Source organism: Anolis sagrei, chromosome 1 (assembly GCF_037176765.1).
Source record: "Anolis sagrei isolate rAnoSag1 chromosome 1, rAnoSag1.mat, whole genome shotgun sequence".
NCBI classification, from domain to species: domain Eukaryota; kingdom Metazoa; phylum Chordata; class Lepidosauria; order Squamata; family Dactyloidae; genus Anolis; species Anolis sagrei.
The window spans coordinates 284,547,085-284,560,407 of NC_090021.1; the positions used below are offsets into that span (position 1 = coordinate 284,547,085).

At 41.5% G+C, this 13,323-nt stretch overlaps 1 protein-coding gene across 1 annotated transcript in view; it reads left to right on the forward strand.

Moving 5' to 3' along the window:
* TTC9 (tetratricopeptide repeat domain 9) overlaps window positions 1–13,323 on the forward strand; it is a 71,942-nt gene that overhangs the window by 34,093 nt on the left and 24,526 nt on the right. Inside the window, exon 2 of the mRNA XM_060761717.2 lies at window positions 12,696–12,878. Within this exon, the coding sequence (XP_060617700.2) occupies window positions 12,696–12,878 (183 nt within the window). The remainder of the gene's footprint in view (window positions 1–12,695; window positions 12,879–13,323) is intronic.

A 13,323-nucleotide genomic window follows, 5' to 3' on the forward strand; every position in this document is an offset into this window, starting at 1 on the left:
AAGATCCTTGCAGAGAAAGAGAAACATGGTAGGAAAGGAAATGGGTGGTTTGCTAAGAAAAGAAAATTGTAAGGCTTGCAAGAGGGGAAAATGTAAATTGGCAAGGAAAAGGAAGAACTTCAGCAGGTTCAGCAAGATGAATATTGATTTTGAAAGATAAAAGCTGGGTCAGAGATTATTGGGGTAATTTAAAAAAGCAGACAGAGAGAAGCTGGAATTCTCCAGGGCATTTAACTTGCTTGATCAACAACAAGAACATTAAATGAAGAGAAACAGAATAAAATAACATTCATCACAACATGGAGGAGCTTGAATGGGTAGATGAGATGGGGCATATTTATCAAAGCAGCAGGAACTGATTAATACAGAAAATTGGGTCTCCCCAATGAACCGATCTCACTCTCTCATGTTTTAACCATGAGGCCAATACCCAAAGAAAGTAGGAGCAAAGATATAATTGCTGTACTGTACACTCTGGAGAAGTTTTGCATATGAAAATTTTCAGAGAAATGTTAGTATTTGTCTGTTTTAGTATAAAACAAGGAGGAGACTGGGCTGCATTCCATGAAGTCTTAAAATAATAGATTACTCTTAAAGGTGTTGCCAGACTGCTTTCCATTTTTTTAGCACTGAAGCTTTGTTTAGTCCCACATTTTTCATTATGTTCCAAAACATCTTCCCTTATCTGTAATCCTGAATTGACAGGACTGACCTTTTAAGGAGATCATAATACAAATCACCTTAATTTCTCAACGGTGCCTCTGTTTGTTGATGACCATTGAAACAGACCCATTCAATGGTGGCTTCCATGTCACAAAGTCTATAAACAAATGTGAATTTGTATACGGTCATGAGCTCTTTCATTACACTACTATCATTCCAGTTTAACTGCCCTGATCTTATGGGATCCTGGTATTTGCATTTTAGGGAGGGCTATTTTGAATCTTCATCCAAGGAGCTCCAGTTCCTCACCATAGTATGTTGCCAGAGCATGTCATGGTGTGAAAAGTCTCATGTTTTCTTTTTACTGGGAATCTAGGTGGTTGATACACTATCTCTACCAAACAATGTCTCTCCCATCATTTTTCACCACTGGCTACTCTGGCTAGAGCAGATGAATTGGCATTAGAAAGGCTGCAATTTCACCACTCTTTCTCTCATTGAATTCTTATTGTGTCTCCCAGGCCAAACCAGATCTAGACTTAGGATAAATACCCCTGGGTGAAAAGGTATCTTTCTTCCCCACTTATAACTTCTTCTAAAACCCAGAATAGTGTGCTTAAACTTTGCACAGTCTTTATTATTCTTATCATGCTTAAATATCACCTTAAAGTAAATCTCCATGCTGTTCGGTTTTAATATCTAGCATGAAATGAGTGACACTGAAATGGAAATTGGAAAACTGAATATACTTCACACTTCAATAGGAGTTTATTTTTGGCATAAGAACCGACCAATAAAACTTTGTGAAAGATGAAAGACACTGTTTTTGTTTTTGACCTATCTCAGTGCAGACACGCTCAGCCAATGCCAAGATATTAAACTCAACCTGGGACCCATGGTGAGGTCACCCACCCAAATGCTATCTTGGGATCCAGCACTAGGAACAGTCAGTACAAATTTCCCCAAACAATACCCGCTCATGGGGACAAAGTCCCTAGAGATCACTGCAACAACATTGACAATATCATTAACTCTCTACTTTCCTTGTGATGCTGTTACTGTGCTAGAGACATTTGGAACAAAGTTGGTTTCTTCTGCCTCGCATGGAGGGGAATTAGTAAAGATCACACATTTGTGGTTCTTTTCATACAGTGCCAGTTGGGGTGAGGAGGCTGACCTGGCTTTTGCATAGCAATAGTTTACTTTCAGAAGAAAACATTTTTTTCTGCCTAGAATTCCCCAGAAGTAGGAGGAATTCAGAATTAAGGATAGTTGCCGGGGTTCTAGCACTGTTCCTCTTCATTGCTTCCGAAAGCCAGATTTTCTTTTGGCCCTGTACTTACTCAGGTGTCGTTTCTTTCTCCTTCAGAATCAATTTTACCAGTTAAGATGAGAAAAACAGTTGAGATGCCTCTGCTAGTGGTGGTTGTGGTAGAGAAAGGAATGAGATGTTGACAATGAGGATGATGGCAGTGGTGGCAACTTCAAAATGCAGTTTACCAATATGTCCCAGAACTTTGGAGGATCAATATTTTACCAGTTAAGTGTTGGGATGCTGATACAGAACACCATAATAGGGCTATATTACTGCTGCTGCTGGTCGTGGTGGTGGTGATGGTGATGGTACTGGAGAGAGGAAGGAGAAGGGGAGGAAGAGGGATGGTGATGATGATGATGATGATGATGATGACTTCAAAATGGTTCGGTCTGATAGTATATCCCAGAACCTTGGAGGATCAATATTTCCTGGTTTAGCTTGGATTGATTTAGGCTTTAATGTAAAGGTAGGCATTCTCTTGCACTTAGTGGCACATTGCATCAACTGGCAAGCAAATCTAACATAATTTTAATGAGCAGATAGAAAACTCAATAAATCAGTTGCTAACTGGGAAGTGGCACTTATTTTTTAATTTCTCCATCCATCACAGGGAGACTGCCAAGCCGCCATAGAGTAAACTGATCTAATTAATGCTAAACACGATCAAGGAGGCTATAAGTAGCATGTCATCTGCCAGACAGTAGAAAAATCCTTGTTTGCAGGCATTTTGAAATGGGAAATGTCTTCAAGAGTTTCTGGAGTCCCTTCAGCTCTTTGTTAATGTTTGCATAAGAATACTTACAAAAAGAATATGTTTCGTTGTCATTGTTATAGCTGTTGTTATATTTATACTTATTTGTTACCCACTTTTTCTCATGATTAAGATTCAAAGCAGCTCATAATTTTAAAGACAGTGCAATTAAAAACATGCAAAATATAAATATTAAAATAGAATTAAACATGGGTTGTTGTAGGTTTTTTCGGGCTATATGGCCCTTTGTCCCACCCTGGTCATTCCACAGATATATAAACCCTTTTTCCTAGATCCAACAGACCTCACTACCTCTGAGGATGCTTGCCATAGATGCAGGTGAAATGTCAGGAGAGAATGCCTCTAGACCATGGCCATATAGCCCGAAAAAACCTACAACAACCCAGTGATTCTGGCCATGAAAGCCTTCGACAATACATAGAATTAAACATGTTATAAATAATAGCACAATTCAGTTAAAATAGCATTAAAATAAATACATAAAATGCTATTAAAAACAACCAACTAACACCATACAACAGATCTACACAATCTGTGGCCCTCCAGGTGTTTTGTTTTCCAACTCCCAGAAGCTCTAGCCGGCTGCTCCAGTGATTGGGAATTCTGGGAGCTGAAGTCCAAAACACCTGGAAGGCCACAGGTTGTACATGCCTGCCATAGATCACCCCCTAGCCTTTTCTCTTAAAACCATCCTGTCTTGAAAACCTGCCTGAATAAAAAGATTTTCCCCTGCAGCCAGAAGTACATCAGAAAGGGGGCATTTTGGCCTCCTTAGGAAGGGAGTTCCAGAGTCAAGGCACAGCCACTCTTGCTGAGGATCCATGTTTTTATTGTTTTTTTATTGATTGTGTAGTTTTTATATTTAAACTAAATGTTTTAATTGTGATTTATGTTGTTGGGGGCATTGAATTGTGCCGCTGTGTAAACCGTCTTGAGGGCTGAGAAAGGCGGTATATAAATATGGGAAATAAATAAATAAAAATTGTGTTCTCCCCAATGAACCAACTGTGCTTGCAATGGTGGGTGGTGTAATGCTGCGAATAATGGATAATTTTTGCAAAAAAAGAAAAAGGTACCCATAGATTAATAAATAAATTAAAACCTGCTTTCTTTCATATGACTACATCAATTTCTGATATTCTAAGGTCAGGATACAGAGACATACACCCAATACTGTCCAGTTTCATTGACTGCATTTCACCAAGTCCTTGGCCAGAATTCACAGATCTCCCTGCCCCTAGAAAACTGGCTTGTTTAAGAAATAAATGTTAAACCTCTTACAGTCAAAAGTGTACGTGACTTAGGGGCAGGTGGCTTTGGATCAAAAAGAGGGAACCATTTCTTCACCTGCAATCCAAGTTGGAAATTTGCATATTTTTCACAGGGGGTGTGGGGGAGGGTCTGTCACTGTCTACTGGCTCTTTCACTCTACAACAGTGTTTCCCAACCTGTGGTCCATGGACCACTAGTGGTCCGCAAGAACTAAAATATGATCCGTGGCCTCACTGTTATTACACTATTGCAACAAAAGCGACTGGTCTCACGAAATCCTCTTATAGTGCCGAGACTTATTAAATATGGTTTTCTATGGATGAGTAGATGGCGACTACTGGATGGCATATATTCTGTATCAGAAACTAGAGATGATGTGGTCTATCCAATGTAATCTTCTGAATCAGTATAACCAAACTGAATCTAAAGTTGACCAAAAACTGTTTTGTAACCTTTTTGGTACTAATATTGGAGAGTGGTCCTTGGTCAATAAAAGATTGGGAACCACTGCTCTACACAGCTATATCGCTATATTTCCATTTTAACTAACAAGACTGCATCCTATGGAATACTGGAATTTGTAATGTACTGGGACACTGCAGCTCTCTGACCATGGCATTAAAAGTGGAATCAGCATGATAACCATGCAATGTAAAAGGGCCCTTGAATGGTTGCTGGGATCAAACAGTGTGATCAGAATAATACAATGATCTAGACGAGAACAACTATAACTCAGTGGTAGAGCACATGGTTTGCATGCAGAAGATCCTAATATCAGTACTTTAGTATCTTGACATAAATGGAGTGGGGAGCCTTGTATTGAAAACCAGAGCTGATGCCAGAAAATATAGAGCCAATACTACTGGTGTAATTTGTATAAAACAGCTTCCTGTGAGCTGGAAAGTGTTTAGAGGAGGCTGACCAAAATGATAAAGGTCTCAAAGTCTATGAGAAGTTGCTTTAAGAGCTAGATATGTTTAGCCTAGAGAAGAGAAGGTTAAGAGAGGACATGATAGTCATGTATAAATATTTGAAAAGCTACTCCACAGATAATGTCACGGAGTGACAAATTTAAACTGCAGGATAAGGGGTCCACCTAACCTTAGTGACAACTTCCTTGTGGTAAGAGCTGAATTTTTGAATTTTGAATTCAGCAAATTCAAGTGAATTTTTGAACAGAGGCTGGACAGAATGCTTAGACTGTGTGTTCTTGCATGTCAAAGGGTCGGCCTGGAGGGCCTTTGGGGTCTCTTCTAGCTCTATAATTCTGTGAGCAAATTATTGCTCACTGGAACTTTTTCCTGACTTCTCTATTGATATTTTTTCTGACATTACCTTGATGTAGCACTCTGAACCCATTCCTGTGTAGAGGGACTGATTCCAAACTCAGTTGAGCAAATTTCATAGGCAAACGGCAGCTGCTGCTTCTGCTGTACCTGTTATTGGACACATAAATATAGGACACCGGTCTCAGGAAGCTGTCAAGGGCCCTAGCATGCAAATCACACATTCAGCAAAGATAATGTATAGAGATGCAGGAGAGAGATGGGAGGAAAAAGGAAAAGGAAAAACCTCAGTATATCAATTTTAATCCCCATTATACCAGGAAAGCAAGTGGCACAGTGGGTTAAACCCATGTGCCAGCAGGACTGAAGACCGACAGGTCACAGGTTCAAATCCGGGGAGACCACGGATGAACTCCCTCTGTCAGCTCCAGCTCCCCATGCAGGGACATGAGAGAAGCCTCCTACAAGGATGGTAAAACATCAAAACATCTGGGTGTCCCCTGGGCAACGTCCTTGAAGACAGCCAATTCTTTCACACCAGAAGCGACTTGCAAATTATTATTTATTTATTTCCATTATTTCTATCCCACCCTCCTCAACCCCCGAGGGGGAACTCAGGGCAGCTTACAAATTGGCTAGAATTCAAAGCCTCCATATAATACAAATATAAATATAAATAACAACAGTTTAACCTTCTTCCTAAAAGAAAGGAGGGAAGAACCTGACCTGATCTTGCTGGGGAGCGAGTTCCACAGGCATGGGGCCACCGCTAAGAAGGCCCTGTCCAGTGTCCCCGCCAAAGCACACTTGCGAGGCTGGTAGGACCGAGAGCAGGGCCTCCTGGACGATCTTAAGCTACAAGGCAGGATGTAGAGGGAGATATGTTCGGACAGGGAAGCTGGGTCGAAATCGTATAGGGCTTTATAGGCCAAGACCACACTTTGAATTGTGCTCGGAAGTGGACTGGCAGCCGTGGAGCTGGCACAATGGGAGTGGTTTGCTCCCTCAAGTTGCTCCTGACACAAAAATAAAAACAAAAACAGGAAAGCAGTATTTGATAAACAGGAAAAAATGTGGCAGAAATAAAAAAAATGCTTTTTATAAATCTTTTTAAACAGTGCCAGTGAAGTATCTACTGGTAAATTGAAACCCATTGTGCATGTTCTCCTCTGGTAGCATCAACTGTTATCATAGGTCTATATCCTTCCTCCCCCTCTCCTCTCCTCTCCCCATGATGCAGCTATTCATAAAGCTCATTTCTCTGAGATTTAACTAGTCCAGACAGCAGCTTCCCGCCTTACTAGCTCCATGACTGGCTGCTCTAAACTGGAAGTGAAGGACGCAATACGAGCAAAAAAAGAGATTTGCAGCTACAAGGGGTGTTTGCAGAACAATTTTTTGGCACGTTTTCACTTGGACTATGTCGTCCTGCTGGCTCCACCTCTGCCTTGTTCTGTTATTTTGAACGAGTGGGGATCAGAGCTCAGAGTCTGGCACACAGCTCTAAACATTAAGTTTGATGCATCTTTGCACTGCAAATGCCTTTAAAAATACACATACTAATTACTGGGTGTGGGATTTATATATATAAAACAAGAGTGCAGTATGTGGCGATGGTGGGGGCGGGGGGTGGTGGTGATGGTGGTGGTGGTGGTATTTAACCCTTGCCACCCCTGTTGTGGTGCTGATGAAGACATTGAGAGCAAATGCTATCTCTGTGTTTTCTGTAACAAGTCATAATGTCACATAAATAGTGGTGAACACATGCAGTGCTAAGTCAAGACATGTTGCTTAAAGTTTGTGCATGCCAGGTTAAGGCGCATCACTCTGTACATATAAGATCTTGTATGATATCTGAACCTAAGCAGGGTCAGTGGATAGGAGACCACTGGGAAAAACGAGACATACAAAACCAGGAAAGTATTCTGCTTAAAATGCTGTAGAACCATCATAATTAGAGTTAGAAGCACCTGGTGGTGCAATGGGTTCAACCCTTGTGCCAACAGGACTGCTGACCGAAAGGGAGTGGAGTGAGCTCCCTTCTGTCAGCTCCAGCTTCTTATGCGAGGACATGAGAGAAGCTTCCCACAAGATGGGCATCCCCTGGGCAAAGTCCTTGTAGACGGCCAATTCTCTCACGCCGGAAATGACTTGTGGTTTCTCAAGTTGCTCCTGAGACACACACACACAAAGAGTTGGCAGGGCTGGTTTAGATGGACCAGTGGACTGACTTGGCATAAGTCTGCTTCCAGAACCTGCCAAGCACCATCTCTAATTCCTTCCATTCATGGTACCATCTGAAGCAGGTAAGTCACATTCCCCTGAAGCTTCTTTCAGGCATGACTAAATCGCCCATTTAATGGAATGTACAGATGCTGACAAAACACAATTGCAGATGTGATCCCAAGTGGTAGAACCGGTAGGTCAGAGGCAGTTAGTCATGACTAAATCCAGTTGAAAGCTATACGGCTTTAATTTGTTGTGATTAATATTTATAGTTGGTTTGGATAAGACTTAGTCATAACTTAGTCAATGGCTTCTATTCATTTGGGCTATACACTAAATCCCAGATTAGAGGCAAAATGACTCTGAATGCCAGTTGCTAGGGAAACAACTGTGGGAGGGGGCAGTTGCATCCATGCCCTGCACATGAGCTCCAAGATGGCTTTTAAGTGCATACACTGGAAAGCACACCCTCTTGGATTAGATAGGTCGTAAAGCTCATCTTAATTATTTTTAGGTTGACAGGAGCCATACGGATTCATCGCATTTGTTTTGATATTTCTAAAGGTAATGTAAGAAAATTGCCCTAGTCAAACATTCTCACCAGCTCTGTACTGAGACATTTAGGGCCCTTCCACATATCCATATATTCCAGAATATCAAGGCAGATAATACACTATCTGCTTTGAACAGGGTTATCTGAGTCCACACTGCCAAGGACCAGGCTGCATAGCCAGCTACATTCAATCACTACTGACCGAGAAGTCATGAGTTTGAAGCCAGCCCGGGTCAGAGTGAGCTTCCGGACATTAGTCTAGCTTGCTGTTGACCTATGCAGCCCGAAAGACAGTTGCATCTGTCAAGTAGGAAATTTAGGTACCACTTTATGCGGGGAGGCCAATTAAACTAATTTACGACACCATAAAACCTTCCAGCAGCATGCAGAAGAATGAGGAAGTACTCCATCAAAGGACTTGGTGTCACAAAGGGATGGGGAAGTGGTAGCTCCCCCTGTGGCCAGAATGGAGTTGGAATCGAGCATACCCTCATGAAGCTGGAAAAAGCTGGAATGTTAAATTGCCCCATATGTTATATGTCTAATTGGCATTGAATGTTTGCCATGTATATGTGCATTGTAATCTGCCCTGAGTCCCCTGCTGGGTGAGAAGGGCAGAATATAAATACTGTAAATAATATAATATAATATAATCCAATTTAATGTGGATTTTATACTGCTTTGTGGAAGGGGCCTTATCGTGCCCAAGTAGAGGGAGGCTAATGTGTCCTACTGGTTTTTAAAGATATGTTAATACTGCACTCAAGTAGATTTGGCCATTTGAGCAGAATTCACTAAGGACCCTTCCACACAGCCCTATATCCCAGAATATCAAGGCAGAAAATCCCACAATATCTGCTTTGAACTGGGTTATCTGAGTCCACACTCAGGTAATGTGGGATTTCCTGCCTTGATATTCTGGGATATAGGGCTGTGTGGAAGGGCCCTTTATCACACCACCCTGTTGTCTCACATCAGTCGTGTTGTTTAACTACATGGAAACATACCAGTATAAAAACAGTTCCAGTGTAGAATAGCACTGTGGTGCTTTAGTGGTGATGCATGTTCCCACAATCAGGCTTCTGTACTGCCTCACTTGACTTTGCCTTCTTATCCATGTCTGTTTAGTTTCTTCTTGTTGCATTGTAATAGCCCATTTGTGCAGTTTCAACACTTTTCACAAATGGTGCGTGCAGCTGTAATTGTATAATTGGATAACCCTCCCATGGCTGTACAATGGCTCAATTATGGCCAAACAAAAACTTTTAAAACCCCAGGAAACAGAGTAAAACAACATGAGTTCACCCTGCTTAGGGGTTGGGAATGAGCGGAGAGAAGAGGCATACCCACCAACAGCACTTGACTGCTGAGGAACAAAATGACTGAATGAGAAGCAATAACTGGAACAGCGGCAATATTGCAGCCATTCACTAGTTTTTCCTGCTAATGAAAAGATGAGACCCAATAATGATGGAAATGCAATGCAACAAAAAGAGAGTAATGGTGTCACGATCTTCTGGGAACACCCTGTTGTCGGTCCCACCTGCTTTGCAAGTGCGGTTAGTGGAGACGAGAGAGAGTGGTGCCTCCCATTTGTAGAACTCCTTCTCTAATGAAATAAGGTTAGCCCCCTCCTTGCTGTCCTTTGAAAGAGAGCAAAGACACGGTTATGGGACCAAACTCTTTTTATAGTAAAGTAACGCAATACAAGAAGTAAATATTGAATGTGTGCAATCGTCATTTGGAATGGCCCGGTCTACGAGTTTGGGTCATGTGATTTAAATGTTTTTATGAGGTGGTTTTAATTTTTATGTTTTCATGTCTAAATGTTGTTTTATCTTAGAGTTTATTGTCTTATTGAATTTGTGCATATGTTTTGTTTAGATTTATGATTTGGTTTTTTAATGTATGTGAGGCATTGAATTTTGCCATCAGGGTGAGAAAAGTGGTATATAAATACGGCAAATAAATAAAAATAAAAAAATTGTGTGATAAGGAAAGATTAAACACAAAACTAACCCCAACTGTAATCATACAACAATTCCATTGTGTGTTAAAACCCAGGATCTCTCCTCCTGTAAATTGTTAAGGAGTTGTATTGACGAAGGCTTTCATGGCTGGAATAACTGGGTTGTTGTAAGTTTTTCGGACTGTATGGCCATGTTCTCGAACATGGCCATACAGCCCGAAAAACTTACAACAACCCACTGTTAAGGAGTTGACAGATGTTCCCATCCTGCCTTTTGCGAGCAATCTCAGATGCAAGGGAAAATTGTGAACCCTGCTTATGGCTGTTGTACTGAAAACCATCCATGAGAAGGTATGAGAACATCAGACAGCTGCTTCCCAATCAGCAGTGGCTGCTATCCCATAGATAAGGATTGAGAGAGATCCAACTAGGAGACACTACTTCACTATGTAACTGAAGTACCTACATAGCTAAATAGATGATACAGATGATTCATGTATTCTTGGAAATAGTGGCCAACATGACGTAGTGCTTTGAGCTTTTGACTCAAACTCTGGTGACCAGAACCCAAATCACCACTCAGCCATGGAAACCCATTGGAAAAGCTTGGGCAAGTTGCACATTCTTGGCCTCAGAGGAGGGCAAAGGCAAACCCCCTCTGAACAAATCTTTCCAGGAATACTGCGTAAATAGCAGATTTTCCACTTCAGCAGTTCTTAAGTAAGTTGCTTAGTGACTAAGAGACTAAACTAGGAGTATCAGTACAGTACAAATCTTGTCTATCTCAGGAGCTTAGTAGATAACCTTCAGCAATTCATTCTCAGCCCAGCTCAATTTCAACAGAGAATTATAGTATCACTCATCTGACAAGATAGGTATAAAGAGTGCTAAGAGATAGTCTGAAAAATACTAGTTTAGAGGAGAAGACAGTTCAAGCTTCTACCTTACTGTTGTTTTAACTAAAATGCTGAGGTTCCCCAACTACTGTATATACTCGAATATAAGCTGACTTCTTGGGAGGAGAGCAATGTCCAGTCTTGATAAAATAGTGAAGAGTAGAGACATCAGACTGGCAACAAAGATCCGCCTAGTCAAAGCCATGGTATTCCCTGTAGTAACCTACGGATGTGAGAGCTGGACCTTAGGGAAGGCTGAGCGAAGGAAGATAGATGCTTTTGAACTGTGGTGTTGGAGAAAAGTTCTGAGAGTGCCTTGGACTGCGAGAAGATCCAACCAGTCCATCCTCCAGGAAATAAAGCCCGACTGCTCACTGGAGGGAAAGATACTAGAGACAAAGTTGAAGTACTTTGGCCACATCATGAGGAGACAGCAAAGCCTAGAGAAGACAATTATGCTGGGGAAAGTGGAAGGCAAAAGGAAGAGGGGCCGACCAAGGGCAAGATGGATGGATGGCATCCTTGAAGTGACTGGACTGACCTTGAGGAAGCTGGGGGTGGTAACGGCCGACAGGGAGCTCTGGCGTGGGCTGGTCCATGAGGTCACGAAGAGTCGGAGACGACTGAACGAATGAACAACATAAGCTGACCCAAAGGCACCTAATTTTACCATTAAAAACTCGGAAAACATATTGACTCGAGTATAAGCCGAGGGTGGGAAATTCAGCAGCTACTGGTAAATTTCAAAATAAAAATGGTAAAATTACATTAATTGAGGCACCAGTAGGTTAAATGTTTTTGAATATTTACATCAAACTCTAATTTAAAATAAGACTGTCCAACTCTGATTAAACCATTATTCTAACCTTCTTTAATGCAAATGTGCTTGACAAAATCACGATCTGTCAACTGCAAAAGGCCACCTTTCTTGGATCTGCACACATCATTCGAATATATATATATATATATATATATATATATATATATATATATATTCTTAGCTATGTCTGTAATGTAGGCTCTTGACTGTTAGTATAAAAGGAAAATACAAAAAGTAATTTGAGAATACAAGTTTGAATGCCCACAAGTTTGACTTTCAGTAAGCAACAATATGGAGTAAGTTTGAATTCCGCCTTTCTGTATCGATTGTAGAAAATATAGTTACATTCTGACAGAATAAAGTAGAGTTAGTTGTGTGAGTCTGAAGAAGAAAACTAATGGTGTATGTAGGCGGTGATTTTTAAACAAAGAATGTTAAAAGGTTACCATCAAAAGAGGAATCACAGCAGCAAGATGAAGCAAAATGCCCGCCTTTCCATCCAGCTACTCCATATTATTTCAGTTTTTCAAGGCCTCACTTTATTTTGACGTTCTTTGGAACTGCCAGTCATAATTCAGCTTTCTGTTTGTGTTCCCTTTTCCTTTGTTACTTCAAAGCCATTTGCCTCCTTTTGTGATTTTTGTTACCTGTTCCACAGAGGATTCGTGGCTCTTCTACAAGAAAAACAACACCTACCAATGTACCTAAACTCAAATGTCTAATTATAGATCTTTTCAACTGAGATTAGGGACTGCAAAAACTGGATTTGACGCTCAGTCTACATGACGGCCGGCTTCCTGAGCCACAATCACCTCACCTGGCTTTGCATCCTTTGGGGTGGGCGGGCGGGCGGGCAGGGGATTTGAAGAAAGAGAAGAGTGCTTTACTAAATGGTCTTATACTGCTGTTTTCCTTTGTAGCTTGCCTACTTCAAGCTGAGCTGGTGAATTATGAGCGAGTCAAAGAATACTGCCTGAAAGTACTGAAGAAGGAAGGGGAGAACTTCAAGGCACTCTATCGGTCAGGTGTGGCGTTCTACCACCTGGGAGATTACAACAAGGCACTTTACTACTTGAATGAAGCACGGTCTCGACAACCAACAGGTACTGGTAGGAAGGAGTGGCCCCTGTCCACCTGTATCTTCAGCAATGCTTTCTTTCAACCCCTCAAAATGTTTCTAAAATGCATGTTGTTGTTCATTCATTCAGTCATTTCCAACTCTTTGTGACCTCATGGACCAGCCCACGCCAGAGCTCCGTGTTGGCCGTCACCTCCCCCAGCTCCTTCAGAGTCAAGCCAGTCACTTCAAGGATGCCATCCATCCATCTTGCCCTTGGTCGGCCCCTCTTCCTTTTTCCTTCCATTTTCCCCAGCATAATTACCTTCTCTAAGCTTTCCTGTCTCCTCATGATGTGGCCAAAGTACTTCAACTTTGTCTCAAATATCCTTCCCTCCAATCCATATGTTCTGCTCATTTCATCTCAGGAGGGTCTTCTGATACTCTCTTCGCTTTTGTCATCCACATAGAGTACTCATAAAGGATAGGAT